Genomic DNA, 25,308 nt, shown 5'->3' with positions numbered 1-25,308 from the left:
GAAGAACAGAGCACAGCCAAACAAGTATAGGTTGGCAACCATTGCATCAGCTTTGAAGGACCTCATTGCCACCTCCAGTGTTAAAGTTCCTTGTAAGGGAACTCATGTATTTTACCACAAAAACCATGCGTACTGAAAAATGGTTCGCTTTACATTCCATCTCCACCTCAGTTGTACTGGGAGCTCGCATCGAGCGGTCATGTCGTGCTCGAAGGATAGCATAATGGTGGATTTTCTTGTAAAGTGCAAGTAGTTCATGCTCATTACACAACAACTCCATCAGCCCACAATTTCTACAATCCAGAAGTGCAACTTTAATGCCCTTCCAGCTTCAAAACAGGAAAAAGCATTACAAAATCGGTTTCTGTGATGCGAAACAGAATGTTCGAGGAAACGGGGCTTTTTTTTTTTTTTTTTCTTTATTTTACAGTTTGCGCTCATTTTGTTTGAATCATACCAACAAATAAACAAATCAACTCACGGGGCCAGCAGTGAGAGGGTGTAGTGAAGCTCTTTCTCCCCCAATCCAAAAAAACAACAGCTCAGTGCTAGCAGTGTGTGCGTAGTAAAGCAATTTGTATTCCAGGTGGCCAGACGAATCCTGCCCCTAATGATGAAGAGCCAAAGAAATTTTCAGCATGACCAAAACAATATATATTTTTTTTTAAAGGGTACAGCAAACAAATCCAGAGATGGCATCTGCAGTGTTTATTTTGCAGCAACCAGCAGTTACAGCCTACGATGACTGTTGGCACACGATTATTGACATAATCTCGTTACCTCGAAAGTTAAGGTCTCTCATTGAATGCACAAGACGTAACCTGCACACCCCCCCCCCCCCTTCAACCATTATGTCCATTGGGCAAGAATCGAACCTTCAACAGTTAACCACAAGCTCATTTGCAAATGTAATGGAGCCATTTAAGTTCTCCACAAATTAGACTTCAGAGAAACATGAAGATGTGCTTCAATAAAGATCAACAAGGTTTAAAAATGGCATAGATTTAACATTTGTCATTATATGGTGGGAATTTTTTTTTTCTTTTTTATAAAATTATGTAAGAATGTGCATCTGTATAAAAAAACAACATGACAAAGGCAAACAGCGAATTAAAATTTAAAAAAAAATGAACAGGGTTTGACACTGTTACATCACATGATTCCCGTACAAACGAGCGAATTTAAAAAAAAAAAAAAAAAAAAAAAAAACGATGCGCAAAAGGAAGTGAGACATTGGAACAATACGAGGCTCAGGTTGGTTCAGTCAGGGCGGTTAGACTTTTCAGATAGAAAAAATAAAAATATTAAACACACTATATATCAGTACTTCAGAATGTATACTTACCCTTACAAAATAATATACCTGAATGGCTAACGAGTAGGAAATGTCTGTGTTGCATACTTCTCTTCTCGCTTGCTCCGAGTACCCTGATTGTTAATGGAGCGTAGGTGAGCAATTTTTTTGAAAAAATACCCTCTTTATGCCTTGTTCGTGAAAACCGAAGCTCTTTCCTTAAGCAGTTCCAAACAAAGGTGACAACTCCAACTGCCTGTAAAATAAAAATACAGAACAAAGCCAAACTGCATAAATGACAAAAACTACAAAAGGTTATTAAATTAGTGTTTTAAATGCATACGTCAAAAAGCTATACTAACTGGCATCCCATCCTCCAGGTGGGCGAACACTTCTCAACCCACTTTTGGTGCGCAATGTGCTGCAGTACACATTCTGGGAAATGCACTATGAATAATTGTCATTTTTGGAAAATTACTTTATTAAATTCACAAGATAAAGGGACATTTATAATACCGGCTACAACCAAAGGTGGCGCGATTTCTGCCACATTGTCAGTTTCATTGAGTTTTGGTGACTTCCAAGTTTGCTCCATTAGAGCAAAATTTATGTATTGCATCGTGAAGGCTGGTGGATGATGCATGGAATCTATCAGATTTTAGATCCACAATACATCCATTGGGATGTTATGATTGGATTGGAGCACTGGCACAGATCTCGTTTTCAACCAAATGTCAACAAGCTCAAGTTGTACGTTTATTCTTCTTCTTCTTAATCTCTTTAAGCCTACCAGTGGACGGTCTTCCCAGCATTGCATACACACCACCAGTGCAAAATATCTCTGGAGGATGAAAAGTACATACATCATATTTTTCTGCCTCCAAGTCAAATTGGCCAATATCCACATTTTTTTTTCATTCATTCATATACAAGACAAAGTCGGTTCAGTGTGTGTACTGCCTGGACACAACTGAGGTTGTGGTCTACCGATGTAGGTAATCCACTTATGTGGAACTGTGACCAAAGTTGTGGATATGCCGCTTTGGGAGGTTCTGGGCTGAAAGAATCGAAACCTCGAAGAAGAAGTGTGCCCAGCTAATGATCCATGCAGTCGGGAAACCATTCTATTGCTTACAGGTTAAGGTTATTACTTTAGGTAAGGGAACCATGTTTTGAGGTGGACAATTTAAATGAAGTTGAATAGAGGATGTTGTGAAATTAACATCATTTACAGCAATCCTTTAAATTATATATTTTATTTTAGGAATAGCTGATACTGTACAATGTGTGTCTTCGCATGAAAAGCTTTTTTTTTTTTTCCCCTCTGAAAGCACTTGGCCGATCAATGCAAAACTAAGCAGAGAGACTCCCCATGGAGAATACTTTGATTGCTCTGACATCACAAGTTGCATGTTATGGCAGCCATGTTGGATAAAGGGGAAAAATTGACATATTCTTTGAAACTGCTCTTCGAAAGAAAATTTTAACTTGCCATATGTCAACTCCCCATCAGGTATGTAGGGTGACAATGATGACATTAGTGAAGTGGTATTCCGACAATAATTGGTTGAATCAAAATCCTTATCCAAAAAATCTGATCGACCACCTGATGAGTGAAGAATTAAATTTATGATGTCATCGATCATTTGGTCTGACAGCCATATTGGATTGAAAATAAAAACGTTTAAAAAAAAACAACTAAAAAACTTCTCCAGAATCGCTTAACAGGTCGATGCAAAACTTCATACATATTTTTGTAGTTATGGAAAAGCCCTGGGGAGTTGCATCCAGCACAAAAGAACCCTGGAGTTTAGATATTTGCACCGTGATTGTTTAGTTAGGTTACCCATCCTCTCATTTCAGGGGAAAGGGAGATGCATTGTGATTATCGGTAGAACCTTTCCATTTGTTCTCTTCATTATTTTCCAACACCAACCCTCAAATCAACCGCCATTCTCAAATGCTTAGTTTCCGACACAGACTTGAACCCACGTTTTCTTGCTTCATTCTCAAACACAGATCATCAAATGACGTCACCTTAAGAGTATTTTAGCGAGATAATCGCCAATCCAGCACTGTAATGGCCGTGACTCATCACCATTCCAGAATCGGATCAACGGAGGAACTTCCTGAAGCGCTGTAATCAATCCTAGCTGCTGGATCGCAGCACACCATAACCAATTAGGTTAGTTTCCAAAAGCGGATGTCATTGGTGACACCGTGGAGGCAACAATAAAAACCCGGCATGTAGTAGTTGTGGAGGACTTCACACACCAGGTAGTTGGTGTTCAGGTCTGTCACAGTCCAAATCCAAGAAGAGAGCAGCCCAGATCTTGAGTAAGTTTGCGTCCAGTCCAGGATGAACACCAAAGGCACAACCGAGCGTAATGAGAGAAGGTGCGAGGTGAATACTTCCCAACGAGGGCGCAGAACAGGGTGCTCGTCAAAAACACCAGGTGGAACGGGCACTCCTGATGGAAAGAAAAGGTGCGACGCCCAGAGCTCTCCAAACTGCAAGGCGGGATGAGCACTGACCAACCTGATTTCTTACACGTCTTTCACACACAAACACACCATATAACCTCGCATCTTCCAGCAAATACACCTCAGGGCCTGTCTGTTGTGGAACATCAATGAACAACACGAGACCCCCCCCCCCCCAACAGTTATTTTCAGAGACAAGCAACACACGATACCGCACCTCCTACCAACTCCTGTCACTCACCTGTAATGATGCCTCGTTGAGCCCCACGGGGCCAACCTGCTCACATATGAGTGAGGAAGGGTTCGTCAATACGCCCTGACTAATCCTTTCTTTCTGTCCCTCTCCAATTTCCCTGGATGAAGGTGGTGCCTGTCTGCATTTCGTAAGGCCGTTTGTACAAGGGGTTTTTTTGAGTGCGAGAGGTAAGGAGGTTTATGTGACACTGCATTTTTGTAAATACATGCCTGTTTATTGCATGTTTTTGTTTCCAAACCTGCTCGATTGTTGCTTCCTTCATTGGTTACACAGAGCACACATAAAAAATAGACAGGACGTTGTGCCCCACTGATTCGCTGTGCTCGTCTAGCTCGCAGCCCACCTACGGTTTCGCTCGACCGTATACAATTAATAGACAAAGATGGGAGGCCAAGATGTCTCTTTCTGAATTAACTAGGTCAACAGTAAGGTAACGCATGTCTTGGAACGGGGACCCTGACAGACTTAACCTTCTTAGATGGCGTCCATTGTTGCAAAGCAACCTGCCGGGTCCCGGAGTTATGCGTGGCTTGCGGCTCGGTCGCAGGTCGGGAAACGGGTCCAAGAAGGGTCACTCGTGACCCTGTGACATAGCCACAATATGATATGATCGACTAGTCATGGGGAAAAAAGTTTCAATTTTTCTTCATATTAATCTTCATTGACACAATTTAGCCTTCATGTGCACAAAAGTGGTCATACAATATCCTCAAAATCAATAATGAATAAAGCTTCAGATAATGGCAATGGATGTGACATAATAGGATGCATGAATACAGGTGTATGGGCCATAACAGCAGTGAGCCATAATAGTTGCATTTTTGTACAGAATGAGCATGTGTAGCGTGATGATGTGCTCTTCCGAGTGTCTTTCTAGTTGTAAAACAAGCAGTCAATGTTTTTCCACCTCGCTTTGCAGCGACGATTAGCCTTCTTCGTTTTCTTGGTAGTCCGTAACGTATCCTTCGCTTTATGCCAGTCCCGAACACATTTCTTGTATTCATATTTCCCCCAGTGCTCTGATCACACCATCTCACAGTACCAGTGATGACTTTTACGCTCTGAATTTCTCCGTGTGGCCCGTTCAATCAGAGAATTCTCTATTCCAGATTCGCCATTCAACTCACCCGAAAACCTGATCAGGGCAAGGGAAGCACCATAATCGCTCTCGGTTTAACCCTCCCCCCCCCCCTTTGCCTTCCCAGACCACAAATTATTTGAACAATCCATCTGAGACATGAAGGTCCACTTCTCCCTCCCTGTACCCCTCCACTCCAACCAGCACCTCTCCCGTCCCGCCAAGCAATCTCGGCTCCACATTTTGGTGAGCACCCTTATAATGTTAATTGTCCATTTGTTATCTATTTGTCTCGAATATGTAGTTAAGTGAGGTAAGTTGTTAGGGTGACCGAAAATGTGCCCGAGGAACACATTCCCCCCATTAAACACTCTATGCAAATGTCTCCTCTATGAACATTGCACTTTCTAGGAACGCATCCACAACATAAAGTGGAAACTACCTGTAGTGCTTTAAATGAACAATTATACAATTTATTTCAGAAAATATCACACTTTGCAAAATATAAGTATATATATATAAATATATATTTTTTTTTCATTGAGGCCTATGCAATTCAATGTCTATTCTGAGTAGGAGTCCGGGCCAGACTTCTGGGGGGAGGGGGGGGAGAAAAAAGTATCGAATTGTACACCAAAACTATGGTGTATGTATGTCTGTCTGTCTGTCTGTCTGTTCCAAACTCTGAACCAAAACAAACATTAAGGCTGAATTAACCAGTCAGGCAAGAAATAGCACGTCCTGCGACAAATGCAATCATCATTATTCATACTGTGATTTACTATTTCTGCTTCAACACGAGTAAACTAACAGGAGATTTTCATTGAGACAAACTGTCTTCAGAGTTGATTATAAATAAGAACAAGTTTTTGTGCATTTTTTTTTTTGCAATTATTTTGTCAAAATTAGACTGGAGGATGATTACTCTTCACAGGTTTACAGTAAACTGAACAATACTGCAAGCTTCTCGTGCATGTACCTTCAGGTGGTTCAGACATGGGAGGTGATAGGCAGTACATGTGGTAGCCACGATCACAGTCATCACAGAAGAGCAACTGGTCCTGAAAAAGGGGGGCAATCAGGTCCTTGAATAGTCTGATTTCTCAACCTAGACTATATATATACATATATACACACATACATACACAAAAGCAGATACATAGCTACTGTGTTACCTTCTCCAGGACAATTCAATTCCCATGTTAAAAGCACAAAAGGTGCATGAACCAATACATACATCATTCTCTGACGTTCCACAGAGATTACAGCATTTGCATTCTATGCATTGCCAGCGGTATGTCTTGACAGCAGCAATCATGTTTGGGGTGAATTGCAGGCAAGAAGGGTGGCCTGTCAGCAAAGGGAAAAGGGGGCTTCAGTCGGCAACTTACATTGCAACCGACAATGTCAAGACGAGCAATTTACAGCATCAACCCTTTCGCTGCTGGGCTACACATCGAAATTTAGACCCGTTTCTTGCAAGGCAATCAAATTTACATGTTGCATTGTACAAGTGCTTCAATTTATCAAAACATTATGGTGAAACACACTTGAACTGCTTTCATGTAGATTTCCGAGAGAAAATAATAACAACTGGAAACTTCTGTAAAGTGCAAACAACTTTATTAAGAATAAATACCAAATGCTTTTAATACTTGTTTAAACATCTTTCAACCTGCAACAGAGAATTACATCAAAACACATTAAGTGCAAGTTGTAACAAAGAGCAGTGTTTTCATATAATCAAATATACATCTTATATATTACGTGCAGTAATGTAAACAAATCGGTATATTGCAAAAAACACAACTTCCGAGGCTAAAACAAAAGAAACACTTTGCATCATTGCCAGGCATGGCAGAACCAAACAAATTATTTTTCCAGAAAGAAAATTAATGGCTCAAAATATCAAAACACCTTGAATCTTTGCATTTCACCCAAAAGAAACAGTCATGGGGAAAATTCAACATGTTCAGTAGTCGAGTATTTTTTCCCAAATTAATAGCAAACCAGTGTTGAGCCACCTATATGAAACACCTTTGAAAGGAGTAATTCAAAGACACAAACTATGCTGAGAAAGGGGAAAAAAAAAAAAAAAAAATCACAAAAAAGTAAAAATATCTTTTGGTCAAAAATACATGTTTCCCAATGTTTGCTCACAGCTCAATTCCCCTGCAGAGATTTTGAACATCCCCATCACTGCAAATTCTACCCCTGGCAGTTTTAAATTTCACCAACAGAAATTTAATTATCTTCAAAATGATGACAATAAAACTCAACTTTCACATCATTAGTCACTATCGATATATTTCCTTACCACATGAATTAAGAATGCTCTTCATCGCAAACATGATGAATAGAACAACATGCAATTCGTACAAGAACTCAAACCAGGGCTTAACAACTAAGAAGGGGAATTCATTTTCAACACAGATCAGACACAATCCTTTGGCATACAAAGAGACTGGGCTCTATGTGGTAACAAAATTGTACCTTGAAATTATCTCACGTCTCAAACAATTTGCTCAAAGCTTTACATTCCCTGCAAGAGATTGAATAGGTTACGAAAAGTGTGCGTTGCGTATCGACATACAAACAGCAGCATCAACCAAATCTTTTAAAGTCAAAAAACACTTAAAGTTTATTTGGTGCTGCTATCAGGAAGGAAAGTCGGTGACAGAATACGGACAAACGAAAACCCACTTCTGCATCCCCATTCAAAAAGGAAGGCCATTTTGATTATTTGACACGAGTAACACTTATACACATCACAAACAACAGTAGATTCGTTATTCAAAATGATTGTCTTTGGGAACATCCATTTTCAAAACTGGAGGCACCACCGATTGGTGGGTGAGGCTCAAGGCCGACTTTTCAACTGCTCAAAGTGATCAAAAAGTCAGATCTCAAAGTTTCGCCGTTAAAGCTGCGAACAGTGACAGTTCCTTAAAATTTTCAACAAGAACTTCATTCATATGTTCACACAAAAGGGGAAAGAAAAATGTTAAGCCTACTTCAGTGATGATAAACTCTAGTGAAGAGATACATTCACAAGATATAACATAACATATATATAAAAATAACATACATACATATATATATATATATATATATATATATATATATATATATATATACATACATACACACACAACACACACAATACTGTATATGCAGAAATGTTGATTTTGTGACATGTGGCTACTGCAGCTGCTTGTATCCAAAATACAGAAAAATACTATGGCTTTTAATTTAAAATTTCAACTTTTCCAAGCACAAAGAGTCAATGGATTATGAGTTTGGGGTGAGAATGCAAAATAAAGCATGAATAGGCATCAGCTGATTACCTGATCTGAAAATGCAAAACAAAGATGTAAATAAATATATAAAAGAAAACAAATGCTTCAAAAACTTTCAGCAATTTAAAAGTACTCTCATGAAGAACTCAAAGCTCCAAATGTCTGACAAGGGACAAAAGCTGAGATTAGCAAAACTAATCTAAATGTACAACCTGCGATTGGTGATATTGGATGCACTGCCGACGATACGAGGCGTGAAACAAATGAATGAGACACGTAATAGCCTTTAGAATAATTTGTTTTGTTTTCACGAATTTAAAAACAGAAAAAAAGCATTACACAGAAAGTTATGAAGAACTACGTGCAGACAATACACGCAGAACGTTCCCTGAAAAACAAATATCGAGTTGGAGCATTCCACCAAGCACTGCGCTTGCAACTTCATTTAAAAACCTCAAAAGCAATCATATGCCGCCCAGCTGTCAATCTGCAAATACAACTTTGCACTCGTAACCAATTCCCACTTTAACTGGCATTGGAGGAGGGGTGGATGGGGGAGGGTGAGCGTTGTTGCAATTAGATATGGTTTCAAATGCAGAATTTCTGGTGGTTTAAACGGCATAAAAGCTCCTCCGATCATGATGCTGCAGCACACTTCTCTTCGGAGGCGCTCTTGTGAACTACTCAATGACCGTTGTCGGCTAGGGCCTCTTGGCGGTCATCTTCAGAAAATCCCAGAAAGGTCGAACAGTCGCTATCGGAGGGTGTAAAAAGCTCCTGCAAAACGTGCATGTCTGCTTCGTCGGAGTCGCCAGCCCAGGCACACCACCGGGGGTCAAACATGATGCAAACAAAGCAGCGCAGCCGCCCGTCACTGACCTTCCACAGCACGCACGAGCTAAAGCAGTTACCGGTCGACTCTCAATTAGTCAAATACTCAATTCAAAATAATTTACTCATAAATATGGTCCCCCATGTAGACCATTCAAGAAACAATAATTATTAAATTAGTCTTTTACGTTTTAATTGGAGCAACTGCCACTGCTGTACAGTGGTATGCCATGTGACAATTGAAAAAGAACACCATTCGCTGATGCTACTTTAATGTACATTCAAATTGGCAATTGACTCGTAGCTTCCGGTGACTCACGATGATGGACATTAAAAAAAAACAAAAAAAAAACAGAAAAGTAAAATGAAAAGCTATCTGTTTAACTTGAAAAATTATGTCTATGTACTCTTATAGGACTAGAGATCAAGTCATTATGGAAGGTGGCGATAGACATCCCTCTACAGGGCATTTCCATGAAGAGGCCTGTACCACATTAACTTCCTGTCCATTGATCCCGATTAACAGAATATATCTGGTGCATTTTCAGCACATCCCATAGAAGGCGAGCTATCACAGGCATTCTGGCCAAATTACAAATTCCTGCTTTAACCTACAAGGGGCACTGCATCAGTGGCACAGCTGCACCACCAAACACACAACCCTGTGGAAGAAGTGGAAGAAGAACAAGAAGAACTGGCATCCGTTGAAGACAAAGTCTTCGATATCCCCTGCCATAGTAAATGAGGATTAACAAAACATCTATTCCCTAAGCGTGTGCAATATGTATGTGAAGTTTCCCCTTGATCTGACCAGCCGTTCTGGAGAAGATGTTTGAAGGTTTTAGGGTAAATTCGATATGGCCGCCAAGCCATGTGACCTATCAATTAGAAATTAACAAACTTCTGAAAGGATGTCCTGGGGAAAGTGTATGTGAAATTTTGCCTCAATCTGTCCAGCCATTCTGGAGAAGAAGATTTTAAAAATTTATTAATTTTCAATCCAAGATGGCTGATGAACCATGTTACCTATGACATCATAAATTTACATTCTGCCTCCAATCCTCCAGTGAAATAAGTGTGTGAAGTTTCGTGTTAATCGGATGAGGTGTTTTTTTCTATCCAAGATGGCCACCAATCCATGTGACTTGTGACGTCATAATTTTTACTATGTATGCTGACATGATGGAAGATGATAGTTGCAAATTTTCACTTCATTAGGTGATGTGATTCCAGAGAAAACATTATTTAATATTTTTCTTGAATCCAACATGGCTGCCAAACCATGTGACTTATCAATTAGAGAATATCAAAAGGCACCAGTTCACCACTTGCTTGATGTGTGTACCAAATTTCGTAAATACATCTTAAGGGGATTTGTAGTTAAGCTCCGGAAAAAAAATGTGACGGACGGAACCCATTTCTATATTCCCCGCCAACTTCTTTGGTTGGCGGGGAATAACAACAAGAAGAACATACCATTAATGGCGACAGCAGGTGAATGGAACCTGCGAGGAAATAATACTTAATATCTGGGTCAATCGGCAAGAATTGTAATTGTTCCCCATCATGGCTACGTCCGACGGAGATATTTATATATTGCCCTCCTCAGTAACATCTCAATATCCATAAACAGAATCTCCACCCCCCCCCCCCCCACCAAAGATAACAAATCACGTTTGCATTTTATAGTGTTCAATCTCACACTCACATGTCCATTGTGCCATCGAGAGTTACGAGAAATTCCAAGTGAGCTGTCGCCAGTTTGAATGTCCAGCAAAACAATGCAAAGCAAATTTATGGGGTTTTTTTTAAATCACCACATGCTATAAAGTAGTAAACAATAGCTCCAAATAGATAAATAAATAAATAAAACTTTCATCTTGCCAATTCAAGGGTCTCCAGAACTTATTGAGAGCCGACTGCATAATGAAGATCACGTGCAAGCCACTTCGTACTCTGCAATGTCACCATATTGGGAGGACTTATTTTGTTAGAAAAATCCCAGCAGCAAATGGTTAATACTGTAAATATCCATACGGTCATGCAATCATGAAATACAACAGGGATGACAAGAGGCCAATAAAGAATGACAGCATCCCATCCCTTCCCACAAATAAAACACAACAATTTTGTGGCCAATACAATTTAACTGTGCATAACCTTGAGAATTACTAAAAATAGATTTGACAAATGTAATTTAAAAACAAACAACTAAATAATCAAAAATTAAATATGTGACTTTCAAAATGACGTAATCTGTCCCAGAATGCTCAGAGTGCGCATGCGCAGAAACCCCAAGGAACAGCGGTGTTCAAGGAATCATAAAGGCATGTGTGCGAGATAAGGATCGTCGCCTTATAGCTCACAAAGCTTCTAAAAGAAGCCGAAAATACTTGGAAAAGTACCTGAGAGAAAGGGCCATGCCTCTGCACAATGAAAGACTTGGAGAACTTTCTCAGAGAGCCAAATCGGCAGTTGCTCATGCTACAAACTCCCAACCACACGGGGCAGTGCAAGGCCTGATTGAACTGGCGTGTGCTACACAAACCCATGACGGATCGCTACCAGTGAATGCACTTTGAACCTTGTGGGAATTGCCTCTTGGGAACATGACAGGCTTGGTGATTTACTTTATGGATGTCTACAATTTGGAAGATGATGCTATACGTCATTACCAACAGTAACCAGCTCTTCAGCAAAGGACATCTTCACAATGTGAAAATACAAAGCTTGTGCATCTTGATTTGGTGCTTCTGAACACTGATGCGAAGGACATATCTCGGAAGGACACTGATAGCCACTCGCTTATATCAACAGGAAATGACAGGAAATCAACACCTCTCAGTCTCATCCACAGATATTTCTCATATCTCCTATATTTTCGTGAGTCCAATTTGCATACAGGAATGGAACAATTATGGTTAACAAATATAAAATTGCCAGTGTTTTGTTTAAATGCTGGAAATCATGTTGAAAAGATTATTTCACGTCCAAATTTTGTGCAAGCAACGGCAGGTTAAAAGTACCCAGACGAGCAGAAGCGAGTCACTGAAAACGCACACACAGCCTCGTTTGTGTTCATACGTAATTATGAAAGTCACGTATTGACATTGGTAACAAATTTAGACAACAGAGTAGAGAAAAAATACTGTTGAAGACCAACAATACGTGCCACATTCTGTCGGAACAGAAGACATGCAGGTTTCATTCAATGTACGAATATAACAAACATGGAGAAGCACGTACCAGAACGGCCGCAGTCAGAGCACGAGACGAGCTCCTCAGGCTGCCCCGTTTTCTTATTCTCCAATGAGCCACCAAGGCAAAAATCACAATAATTGTTGGGAGTTGCTAAACCATCGGGACCTTTCTTTGCTATAATGTGAAGATGGAAGAAAAAAATTGTGAATACAATCAATTAGCATTTGAAAGACCTGAAATGATGACATGAACAACTACAATGTGCAATCGTTAATTCCCTCCCCAATATGAAGACCGTGAACTAAATCAAACAATACAAATTATAATCCCACACTCGCACCATTAAAACAACAGCATTTTTAAAGGATCAGGATTTCGAACCATAAGCGCATCCGACAGGGATCAAATTAAATGGCGTACACTTGCGCTCGTCGTTGCGACGCGTTACGGGGGTAGAGGGCCGTGAATCAACATCCTCGCCCTCTTCGTCGGCCAGGTGGCTGTGAGTGTAATGGTAACTCAGGCCCGGACGGTTCTTGTAACGCTTGCCACAAACTGTGGGAACAATGAGAGCAGGGGAGGAATAAAAATGTGAACTGAAGAGCTATCGATGTGAGATTGTGAAAAATATTCAATAAAAAAAGAGCCATTGGGAGGTGGTATGATGGTGGAAGGGGGGGGGATAGTGGTGATGGTGGGGGGGGGGTGGTGCCGGTGGGTGGTGATGGAGTGGGTGGGTGGGGGTGAGGAATGGTGGTAGGTGGGGAAGAAGTGGTGGTAGGGGAGGAAGGGTGGTGGTGGTGAGAAGTAGACATAAAAAGCAACAAAATCGAAATGCTTTCATGTTCATAAGCATGGCTTCGAATCAATCCATGCATCACATTCAAAAAAAAAAAAATTTTGAGGTGTGCAAAAGGTTTAACAAAAGAAAAGGTGTTTTTCTTTCGTTAGGAAAAAAAAAATAAAAAAAACCACCAAAACTGTGGAATGAAAGCTCTACAGCCAAGTTAACATCGGTTGTTGCAAGCATTTTGACCAAGCCATGACAACATTCCAAGTCCAAACTCGCAAACTCACTCAAAACGTAAAAGTCAATGAGAAAAAGAAAAGAAAGGGAAGCCATGCTATTTTAATGCGACAGTTTGTTACGTTCTTATGATCGATCCCTCAGATGTACACATTTCGCATGGAAGGAAAAGCCAACTTTAAAATACCTTTATCGGATGCTTTTGAGCTACGTTTGTGTTTGTAACTATCTGAAAAGGGAAAGACAGAGGCATGAAACCAAGACAAAAGATGAAAGATGAAAGTAACCTCGGAGGAAGTAGAGAAAAAAAACACGGCACTTCACGTATATCACGTCACTTGAACGCGTACAACCACCATGTGTGTGTCCGATATGCACCACGTACTGTCACAGGCGTACGGCTTATCTTCCTTATCATGCACCTCGTTTTTCCTTTTACCTCCACCAATGCCTTTACCCTAGAAAAAGACAACAACAAAAAAACAAAACAGGATGGTCACAAGAGAAACAATATCTCTTGCATACATTCAAATTACAAGCAATGCTATAAATTTTCATCTGTAAACCAAAGAAAAGCTTAGCTAAATGCAAATCAAAACAAAATATATTTTAAAAAGGTTTTGACCATAATGGATTTGTGCATAAAAATTACCTGCTATTGTCCATCTCACATGGTGCCATCGACACATCTGAGAGCCCATAAGGACAATGGGTATTTAAGGTCTCCGATCATTCGGTGATTCAGTGGGCACGTATGCCCAGTCGTGAGTGAGGAGGTGTTGTCGTGCCATTGATTAATTAAATAGTTGCTATTGCTTGCTTTCCTTGTGTTCTCTTCCCTGTGTGACCATTTATTGCTTCTTAAATATACTGTACCTGGTCTTCGGGTTAATTCTGGCTGGCGTGGTTCTCCTTGGTGATGAGGAAAGGTCAGTTGAGGGATAATTGGTGGCGGAAATTTACGTCACGCACCCAGACCTCGTCGCACGTCTTAGGCTCGCTCAGCCTAAATTGTGCAACATTAGACCGATTCGATAACTCCAATCTGTCTGGTTATCGGGGCTTTCAGACACAGGATCTACTTCAATAGGGCACTTAACCGACCCCCAAATTCTCTAAATACAGCCTTATCTCGTCAAAAGGCTAAAATGTAATATGTGACGTAAGTTATAAACTTCCCCTTTGGCCAAGTAAATGACATAATCTTGCTCTCTCTCGATGGTGCAAATTTGAAGGTACGCACGCGCGCGCGCACGCACGCACGCACGCACGCACGCACGCACGCACGCGCGCACGCGCGCACACACACACACGCGCGCGCGCGCGCACGCACACACACACACACACACACACACACACACACACACACACACACACACACACACACACACACACACACACACACACACACACACACACACCTTTTAAGTTACAAACTCCAAACTTGGGGTACAAATACAACTCATTTGTGTGTGGGGGTGGGGGAGCGGAAGGGGGTAAGATAGGCGATGTGGCCACCTCACGCAGGGGTGTGGGGGGCCAGAGGGAGGGGGGTCATCAATTCTCGAGGTAAATATGTACCTTGTAGCGCTACATGGTGGTGGCACCAGAGGGCATTACAATTTCCTTTTTTACCTGGGCAATGCTGAAGCACTTTTCACATGGGTAAATATGTCTTTCTTCCTCCCAACCCCCCCCCCCCCCCGAAAAAAAAAAAAAAAACCGGAGGGGCCTATCAAAGCCTGTCATCGTTTGTGAGACATTTTTAGCGAGAATGGATATCAGGACGAATGGGGTGAAAGGAAGGGGAGGGGCAGGATGGGGACTAGGAGGGGGGTGGGGTGAGGGGTTAAAGCACTATATGCATAAGTAAATTTGTCTTCCTTCTCCTTCTCACCCAACATTTATGGCAAATACGACAATAATTGGTCCATCAGTGAAGCAATGAGTAGGCTCTACAAGTTAAAAATAGATGCAAAACCACACATATAATAAACCAATATTCTACATCAACAGAATCACAATGATAGGTGTTGACTGAGGCTTAATCCAAATATTTTACCTCACCAAGCTATGTACTACTGAATGCGGTTCCATGACAATCATACGGTGTGTGTGTGTGTGTGTGTGTGTGTGTGTGTGTGTGTGTGTGTGTGTGTGTGTGTGTGTGTGTGTGTGTGTGTGTGTGTGTGTGTGTGTGTGTGTGTGTGTGTGTGTGTGTGTGTGTGTGTGTGTGTGTGTGTGTGTGTGTGTGTGTGTGTGTGTGTGTAAAATTAGCACACAACTTTTTCCAAGAAACTTAAGCTAGAATTAAATTGTAAAGATATTTTTACACACAAAATAATTTTATTTGAAACCAATTAAATAATGCAACTTTCATGGTTATATGGAGCTGAAAAAGAATACTTGTGGGGACTTCTTGGTTTTACTGCCCATCATAGATGGGCACTTCAGCTAGAACATTATAATGCAGCTCGAAATGACATTCATATTGCATCAGATTGAATATGAACGTTTACATGATTAAAATAAATAAATAAATAAAAATCAATAAAGGTCAAAACAAATTAGAATTGAGATGTTCTTCAAATGAGACTTACACTGCTTCCAGCTTCAGAAATAACATCTCCTCTGTCCTGTTCATCAGAAGCTCCTTCAGCATGTCTGTCTGAGTGTCTCTTGTAAGCACGCTTTCCTCTGGTCTAAGTAATACATAAATACATGGAATACAGATGAAAATTCAGCACCATCCAGGCAACAGGTACAAGTTAATGGACAAACCGAATTTACCCACAACAAAACAAGAAAGTTATAAAAGAGCAAATTAAACAAGCCTTCATATACGCCAGGGTTATGTTCAAGTAGAAGAAATTTGTGTGAATTGAACTGAAGGGCTAATGGGAAAAAAGAGAGTTGAGGGACAAGGCTTTGTGACAGTCATTAATAAACATCCTTATGGACAAAACAATTGTTGAACCAGTTCAAGAACAAGACAGCAGTATTGCAGGCCTTATGGTTGGACCTCGAAAATACAGACAGGTGGTCCTTGATCTGCCTCTTAAATGCTCGTGGATTCTTAGAGCGGTACAGGAGCATCGGCTTCACCACACAGTCTCCAGAAGCATTGGAACAGATGAGGAGCATTAGCCTATCCTTGGCTGCCTTGAACCCAGGAGCAGCATGCTCATCCTTCCAGATAAAGGTCGGGCTCGGCATTCTCTTGTGGAACAATTGGCTGTCTCGGCAGCATTAAACACTTGCTCAGGCAGATATCCCTTCTTGATAATCTTAAGCTCAGCTGGGAAGTCGGTAGCTGCTTGATGGTCAGCAGAGGTAGCTTATCCTGTTATTTTCACATGGTGCAGTCTGTCCCGTTTCTTGAACTTGTCAATCCAGCTACTGCTTGCCTTGAATCCCTTGCTTCCTAGAGTACCACCACCAGGGCTTACCAGATGGTCGTAAATCCACTGAGCCTTTTCGCGCATCAATGGACCACTCACCACGTGCAAGACGATCCAGAATTACCACATCACCATTCTGGACTTTTTGGCTCTGATAACACTTTAATCAGTCGACTTACAACTCATGATTACATGTAAAATGAGCACTTTTTTGTATACATTGTCAAGAATCATATGAGAGCTAACACACAGAATGTACAAGGGGAACAGGAGACAAGAGGGGTGGGAGAGGGAAGGAAAAAAACAGTGGGGAACAGAGACATGAGATCTGTGGAAGGGAGAGGGATGGGGTGGGGTACACAGGGTAAACAAGATGGACATGACAGGGACTTCCAGGTAGGAAAGCAGGGAATTTGAAGGATGTGGGTTTGGGGTGCATTAGCGGGGGTAGAAAAGTTCATGGTTTTGGATGGGGGAAGGAAAGAGATGGTGATGAACAGCTGTTTTGAAGACCTGGAGGGAAGAGTGCAATTGAAGAGAGTGTGGTAGTTTGCTCCAAAGGTGGGGAAAAAACAGGGATGAAAGAGTGAAAGAGAGCAGTGATTCTTGAATTTGGTAGTTTTACCAGAGGGGGTTGCTGGCGGATCTTGAGCGCTCTGCGGAAATATGGAGGGGGGGGGGTACATATCTCAGACAGAGCAGGAAGAACGAGGCCAGAGAGGAGACGGTAGAAAAGAGAAAAGCCACTGCCTGCGTGCAGTAAGAGTGTCGGAGACCCAAAGACTCAGCCGCATCGCAGGAGATACCAATGATCCTAAATGCCTTGGTTTCCACAGCGTGAAGCTGAGAAAGGTGACAGACAGGAGCACCAGCCCAGAGGTGAGAGCAGTACTCCATCAGGCTGCGGAGGAAGGCTTTGTATGTGATCAGGAGCTCAGGTGTGCCAAGGAAGGGCTTTGCACGATGGAAGATGCCCAGTCGGCGACTGGCTTTGAAGGCCAGCTTGGAAATGTTGGTTTCCCAGGAAAGATCATGGCAGACAGTGAGGCCCAGAAGCTTGAATGAAAGGACTTCAAGAGGATTGTTGAGAAAGTAGATGGCGGGGGGGGGGGGGGATTCCAGACGGTCCTTTCGGAGAGACATAGTGAGAGCGTGAGATTTGTCAGGGTTGAAAGACATGTCCCACGTGTTGGACCAGCTTGTGATTTCATCCAGATCTGCAGAGAGTGAAGAGGCTGCTGCTTGCCGATCTGTGGGATGATAGGTGGTACGGCAGAGGGTGGAGTCATCAGTAAAGAGATAAAGAGGATTTTCCAGACAGTCAGAGACATCATTGATGAAAACCAGAAAAAGAACAGGGCCCAGAACACTGCATGAGGAACTCCAGCCTGGGCAGGAAGAGGGGATGAGAGAACTATTTTAAGGTCCACATATTGGCTGTGACAGGAGAGGAAGTCTGCGAGCCATGAATGGAGATGTCCTTGGATACCACAGGAAGAGTTTGGTGAGCAGGGCAGGGTGCCAGACCGTATCTAAGGCACACGACACATCTAGGGAGATGGCTCCGATTTCATATCTGGCATTGAGGATCTCAATCCATTGTTGGGAGAGCAGAAGTAGCATATCTAGGGTAGAGTGACCTGTTCTGAATCCAAATTGATGATCAGAAATTAAATCATTGGAGAAGAGGAAGGATTTAATGTCTGATGCGATGATGGATTCCATGACCTTGCTGATGATTGGGAGAAGGCTGATTGATTTGTCATTGCAGGGAGTTGTTTTTGCACCATTTTTATGCATAGCAGTAACGTTTGCTAATTTCTAAGCAGATGGCAGCTGACGTTGAGCTAATGAGAGGGTGAATAGAACAGAGAGGGTGAGCAAGAGCATCAGAGCATGTTTTTAGGACATGTGGGTTGATGCAGTCTTGACTTGTTGCAGAATCTGAGTCGAGGTTTGACAGCAAGCTCTCCACCTTGTCAGGAGAAAAGGACAGAGTCCAACAACAGCTGTGTGCAACTGGGTGAGGTGGGTACAGAAAGCGATGGGTTTGAGACAAGATTTAGAAGGAAACACCGAGTTTAGGCATTCAGCCTTTTCACGTGCAGTGTCAGCTGTGCGGCCATTTGAGGTAAGGGAGTGGATAGAAGGGGAACAAACACCAGAATCAAACTTAATGAGAGACCACCAGGATTTGGAGGAGGGAGACAGGTTTGAGAGTTCTTTCTTGAGATTAGAAAGATGTTGTTTTCTGGCTGTCTTAAGGGTAGACAGACTTTTTCCAAGCTTTGTGGGAGGAACTGAGATTGCTTTCAATTGGATTAGCCTTCCATGAGCTGAAAGCAAGTTGTTTCAGGACAACTGCCTCACCACAAGCTTCAGTGTCCCATGGGTGGAAGGAAGGGTAAGACAACTGAAGACGAGATGGGATAAATCTGTGCATGAGAGAGAGAGAACAAGAATCTTTGAAAGAATTCCGAAGACAAATTGACGTCGGAGGAAGTAGAGATGGGAGACCAGTCTAAAAATTTGATGGCTGCTTGAAGTCCCTGCCAATCGGCCTGAGTGAAATGCCAAACTCCTCCCAGATTTGAAGGGTGCCTTCTCCCAACTGCTGTTTTCAGATCTCCCCACAGGTGTTCAATGGGATTTACCTCTGGACTCGTTGCTGACCACTTCAGAACAGTCCAGCATTTTGTCTTGAACCATTCCTGGGTGCTTTTTGAAGTGTGTTTAGGGTCATTGTCCTGCTGCAAGACCATAACCTTCGATGGAGAACCAGCTTTCTGACACCGAGTTGAACATTGCACTCCAAAATGCATTGGTAATCTCCCGATTTCACGATGCCATGCACACATTTAATGGCACCCAGTGCCAGAGGCAGCACGGCAACAACAAAACATCACTGAACCTCCTCCATGTCCGACTGTGGGGAAGGTGATATTTTTTGAAGGCTTCATTTTGTTTTCTGGAAACAGAGATAATGTGCTTTAACAAAAAGATCTAAATTGGACTCATCTGTCCACAGGACATTCTCTAAGAAGGATTTTGGCTTGTTCAGGTGTGTTTTGGCAAACTCCAGTCGGGCTTTCTTATGTCTCTCTCTCAGCAGTGGGGTCGTCCTTGGTCTCCTTCCATAGAACCCCCTTTCATCGAGTTGGCGACGGATGGTGCGAGTTGAAACTCTCGTACCTTGTGTCTGAAGGTCAGCTTGAATCTGTTTGGCAGTTCATCGAGGTTCTTTCTCAAGCATTCGAACACTCCTTCACTGTAATCTTTGATCAAGTTTTCTCCTGCGGCCACGTCCAGGGAGGTTGGCTACAGTGACATGGGCCTAAAAACTTCAAAATAACATTGCGTACGGTGAACACTGGAACATCAAGATCTCTGGAGATGCACTTGTAGCCTTGAGATTGTCCATGCTTGGCCACAATCTTGTGTCTGACCTCCTCAGACAATGTTGTTGCTTTTTTTTATTTTCTCCATGCTCATTGCGGAACACAGCGACACAAAACAGCAGAACGACTCCTTTTCTCGATTCAAACTTGTTGAATGAGTGATTTCTATATTGCAGGCACCTGCAACTCACCACAGGTGAGTTCAATTCTAAAGTGAAGGAGAATCACCTGCTTGAAATCTCATTATTTCTTACAACTTTTCAAAGGTGCCAATAATATTGTTGCGGATCTGGGGTGGCGGGATTCTCACCCGGTCCGAGGCGCCATCCTCACCACCACCGTCTCCGGGGTTTATAATGCTGGCCGGCTCAGCACAAGCCTCGGGTCACACGTCTTCAATCGCGATACCAACGTAATCCTTGTACCTTACCAGTTGGGGAAATAGAACCCCGGTTACAGACTGGTTGTGTCAGATGCCGAGCGTTTTCTGCCAGTCTGTAATCATTTTGGTTTTATATGCCAATCGAACGGATCGTTCCTCGATGCGACACAAATTAATCCATAGCGGCAACTTCATACAAATTAACCAGATTTATTGGGGAACATCGGGGATTACAACACAAGCAAAATTCACGACAATGTTTTTATTAACAATCCTCAACCCGTTCTTAACTAGGGAACCACGGATGACAGGTTTTGAGGGGGTCGCTACCGAGATATGCCTTAAACAACGTGCAGACAAGCACAGACAGACAGCATGCATGCAAGACAAGACAGAGTACTTGGTGATGTCTCATGGACGAGAGGACAGTGTCAAAAGCACGAATGTCGCTCGCAACAGGCAGATGTCCACGGATTCGAGCTCCAGCTCGAACGCGCCGCGTGGCGAAATGGAGGTGTCGTACTCTTACCCCCTTCGCACCGCACGCGGTCTCCACGCGCTCTGACCCCGCGTAAGGTCGACGATGGGCCTCAGCTGATCTCTCTCACGGTCCAGCATACAAATCCAGGCCTGGCACGTTCACCAGACAAGGCCCAAAATCGAGGTGCCAAGCTCCGCAGGCGGATCGATAAATGTGTCGAGCCATGAGGTGAGTAAGTACGGAGGCTCCGCGGCCAGACGCAGGCCGAACCTGTCGATCACCTCCCCATACGAGTCGATCGTCGACTGGAGTTGCAGGCCGCCTCTCCCACTGTCCAAAAGGGCAGACTCGACATGCAGGCAGCCTCTCAAAACTCAACCTTTTCACGAAGCCTTCGTTTCTCTCGCTTCGAAGCGACTCCGAGCACGCCTCGAAAACCCGACTGTTGTTTTCCACACACACTCTTTTCTCCGAAGCCTTCGTTCGCTCGCTTCGACTTCGACACACGAGCACCCTCTCAACCGACTGCAGTTTTGCACTTCTGCCAAACTGAAGTTGTTCACAAGGTCTTCGCTTGCTCTCTCGTTCGCTCCTTCGACACACGAGCACGCCTTCCTCAGCGACTGCAGTTTTGCACTTCTGCCAAACTGAAGTTGTTCACGAGGTCTTCGCCTGCTCTCCCGTTCGCTCCTTCGACACACGAGCACGCCTTCCTCAGCGACTGCCGACAAACTCCTCCCCTTCGCGTCACTTCCTCTTTTTGGCCACACCCTCTCAGCCGACTGGGCAGGGCCTTGTCCGGGATGGGGAAGAAAAAGAGGACCTCTCGTTCTACCACCACCGCACAACAATAATACAGCCTCTTACAGCTCCCGACACACATATAACGTCCATTTTACCTAACTATACGTGCATTTAATGGGGGATCTGAGCTAATCCTATATTTAGTAGTCCAATAAGGGCCATTTCCGTAGCAATATTGTCCAGGCCATTTTAGGATTTCTTTGTGGAATAAGCAAAGTTTTCGTAATTTTTTCAGCTTTTTTTGTTTTGTTCCACTGCAAACCAAAGGAATACATGAGTATAACAAAATATTTTTTTTATTTCAACAATTTTCTAGAAGATATGGTGCATTATTTGAAAAAGTGCAAGTGTGCCAATATTTTTGGCCACAACTATAGATACCTCCCATTATATTCATTTCTCACCGAGCCAACACCCTTTTCTTCCCCCTTGGTTACTCAACTACTCCAAAGAGAGAGGGAGTGCGAGAGAGAGAGAGAGAGGGAGTGCGAGAGAGAGAGAGAGAGAGGGAGTGCGAGAGAGAGAGAGAGAGAGAGAGAGAGGGAGTGCGAGAGAGAGAGAGAGAGAGAGAGAGGGAGTGCGAGAGAGAGAGAGAGAGAGGGAGTGCGAGAGAGAGAGAGAGAGAGAGAGGGAGGGCGAGAGAGAGAGAGAGAGAGAGAGCGAGTGCGAGAGAGAGAGAGCGAGTGCGAGAGAGAGAGAGAGCGAGTGCGAGAGAGAGAGAGAGAGAGCGAGTGCGAGAGAGCGCGAGCGCGAGCGCGAGCGCGAGAGAGAGAGAGAGAGAGAGAGAGAGAGAGAGAGAGAGAGAGAGTGCGAGTGCGAGAGAGAGAGAGAGAGGGAGTGCGAGAGAGAGAGAGAGGGAGCGCGAGAGAGAGAGAGAGGGAGTGAGAGAGAGAGAGAGAGAGGGAGTGCGAGAGAGAGAGAGAGGGGGAGCGGGAGAGAGACAGAGAGAGGGAGAGCGAGAGAGAGAGAGAGAGAGAGAGAGTGCGAGAGAGAGAGAGAGAGAGGGAGTGCGAGAGAGAGAGAGAGAGAGGGAGTGCGAGAGAGAGAGAGAGAGAGGGAGGGCGAGAGAGAGAGAGAGAGGGAGTGCGAGAGAGAGAGAGAGAGGGAGTGCGAGAGAGAGAGAGAGAGGGAGTGCGAGCGAGAGAGCGAGAGAGCGAGAGAGCGAGAGAGCGAGAGTGCGAGAGAGCGAGAGAGCGAGAGAGCGAGAGTGCGAGAGTGCGAGAGTGCGAGAGTGCGAGAGTGCGAGAGTGCGAGAGTGCGAGAGTGCGAGAGTGCGAGAGTGCGAGAGAGCGAGAGAGCGAGAGTGCGAGAGTGCGAGAGTGCGAGAGAGCGAGAGAGCGAGAGAGCGAGAGTGCGAGAGTGCGAGAGAGCGAGAGAGCGCGAGAGAGAGCGAGAGAGAGAGAGAGAGAGAGAGAGAGAGAGAGAGAGAGAGAGAGAGAGAGAGAGAGAGAGATCAAACTGAAAAGGAGACAAAGAAAGAAAAGAGAAAGTGAAAAAAAGCAAGACAGGGAAAGAAAGAAATAAGTGTGACAGAAAGAAATAAAGAAAGGAGAGAGAGGGGGGGGGGGTCAAAGTAAAAAGACAACGAAAAAAAGAGAAAGAGAAAAAAAAGACAAAGACAAAAAGAAAGAAATATAAAGAACGAGGGGGGAAAAAAATATGGGCAATATCTCTGGGCACTCACTTGGTAGTGGCTGGATAAGAAAACCAGGGAACCACGAGTCAGCATGGATGACCCACAAAATATTGAACGGAGAAGGATGGATGTTTTTTAATGCCGAGAACAAACATTGGTACATCACGGGTTGTGGTCAGGTTTCATCAAATAGTTTGTGTAGTTTTGGACAAGAAAGCAAATACTTATTTGGAAGGGGGGGGGTGGGGGGGGTAACTTTCAGATACTTTAAGAGCACATCGCCAAACCATTTAAAATATAAATATTAATCTCACAGACGCTACGAATAAGCAGTCCCTCAGGAGGTCCTCACAGGTTACAAGGTGAAGCAGTGAACAGAAAGCATGTGGTGTCCCTTCCAGTCTCACGGTTATTTGAATTTAATATATTTTCCTCATGAAAAGTGTGTTTCTGAGTGGATTTGCAAGAAAATTATCTTCATTAAACATGTAGCCACACCAGAAGGTCCCAAAAGTGAAAACAGAAATCAACTAGAACTTAAGACAGCCTCGTTATATGGCATGGAAACAGATGGAAGCCCATGGAAGCTACCCCTTGCTGCAATGCATTCCACACAGACAGAGTATATAAAACATTCAATTTTCACAAAACTTGATGCAACTGAGTGTTAAATCAACCTTCGCGACTATGAAAAGTGAAAACAGAATTTAAATTGAACTTAAAATAACCGCGCGAAGCTGTGTTGAAGTCAGCGGACCTTGTGTTGCCCAATAAACAGGGCCAGACGACAGAAGTAATGAGAAACTAGTTGGTCAAATTAAATCTCCTTAATAATCCCTATGAAACCCATTATGCATTATAGTCGTCCGATGCTTCCTGATCGGCCATTCCACCAATATGTTTATTTTGCACTTGATGACCCTGTAACCTTGACCCTGAGGCGAAAATGCGACAAAGGGCTCAGACAATCTATAGAGAGCAACGAGTACTATCATGTCAAGTTAGAATTCAATCGGCCGAGACGTCTTGGAAGAGATAGAAAAATAAAAATTGTTGACGGACGGACAGACAGACAGACACAGACGAAAAAAAACGGATCTGAGGACATCGAACAGTTATATTAGGTCAGCGAGCCGACCTAAAAACAAAAAAGAAAGAAAATAATGCAGCAGGAACTCACTCGTCCCTTCGTCTTAGTTTTCCGCTTTGGAACATCTTCTTCGTAGTCCTCATCATCCAAATCCTCATAGTAATCCTCAGCATCAAAGACACGCTGCAGAGGCACTTTCTAACATAAGTAAAGCACCAATATAGATGGTCCGGCAAAACAAAACAAAAAATACAATTGTATTTCTTCTATAACAAAGCTGATAAAAGCAGTAAATAGGCCTTGAAATTGTTTAGAAATTAACGAAAATTATGACATTGCTTTTATGGATTAACGGCTGCCATTTAGGATGGCAGCCCTCAAGCCATAAAGGCAATAATACACAGAAGGAAATTGAGGATGGCAGCCCTAAATCGCCATAAAACAAAGTCAGTCATGTATGGAAACCATTTCACAAGTGAAGAAAGTTAAGCATTGAAAAAAAAAATTGGACAACACATTAAAGCACAATTATTGTGAAAGTAAATCACTGCATCTATGACAGCCAATAATATAAAGACTATTAAAATGACATAAAAGCTTTTGTCATCAACCAATACTGCACCATCTGGTGTTGAAAGCACTCAAA

At 43.0% G+C, this 25,308-nt stretch overlaps 1 protein-coding gene across 9 annotated transcripts in view; it reads right to left on the bottom strand.

The window, feature by feature from the left end:
* Positions 1-400: 400 nt before the first annotated feature.
* Positions 401-25,308, bottom strand: part of LOC147023887 (zinc finger protein ubi-d4-like) — a 47,059-nt gene continuing 22,151 nt past the window's right edge. For 2 of the 9 annotated variants that reach the window (XM_085889801.1, XM_085889794.1), the window contains exons 5-13: positions 24,753-24,860; positions 16,071-16,172; positions 13,856-13,928; positions 13,658-13,699; positions 12,864-12,998; positions 12,489-12,617; positions 6,350-6,462; positions 6,092-6,173; positions 401-1,550 (exon numbers count right to left, since the gene is read on the bottom strand). In XM_085889801.1, coding sequence (XP_085745927.1) covers positions 1,480-1,550; positions 6,092-6,173; positions 6,350-6,462; positions 12,489-12,617; positions 12,864-12,998; positions 13,658-13,699; positions 13,856-13,928; positions 16,071-16,172; positions 24,753-24,860 — 855 coding nt within the window. In that variant the 3' untranslated portion in view covers positions 401-1,479. Of the gene's footprint in view, positions 1,551-6,091; positions 6,174-6,349; positions 6,463-6,713; positions 9,310-12,488; positions 12,618-12,863; positions 12,999-13,657; positions 13,700-13,855; positions 13,929-16,070; positions 16,173-24,752; positions 24,861-25,308 lie in introns of those variants that run through there. The other 7 variants (XM_085889795.1, XM_085889796.1, XM_085889797.1 and 4 more) reach the window with 7 other exon arrangements.

This window comes from Eptatretus burgeri, chromosome 7 (assembly GCF_056783735.1).
Source record: "Eptatretus burgeri isolate ZD-2024b chromosome 7, Ebu_testis_v1, whole genome shotgun sequence".
NCBI lineage: Eukaryota > Metazoa > Chordata > Myxini > Myxiniformes > Myxinidae > Eptatretus > Eptatretus burgeri.
This window is presented reverse-complemented; position numbering and strand designations above follow the sequence as displayed.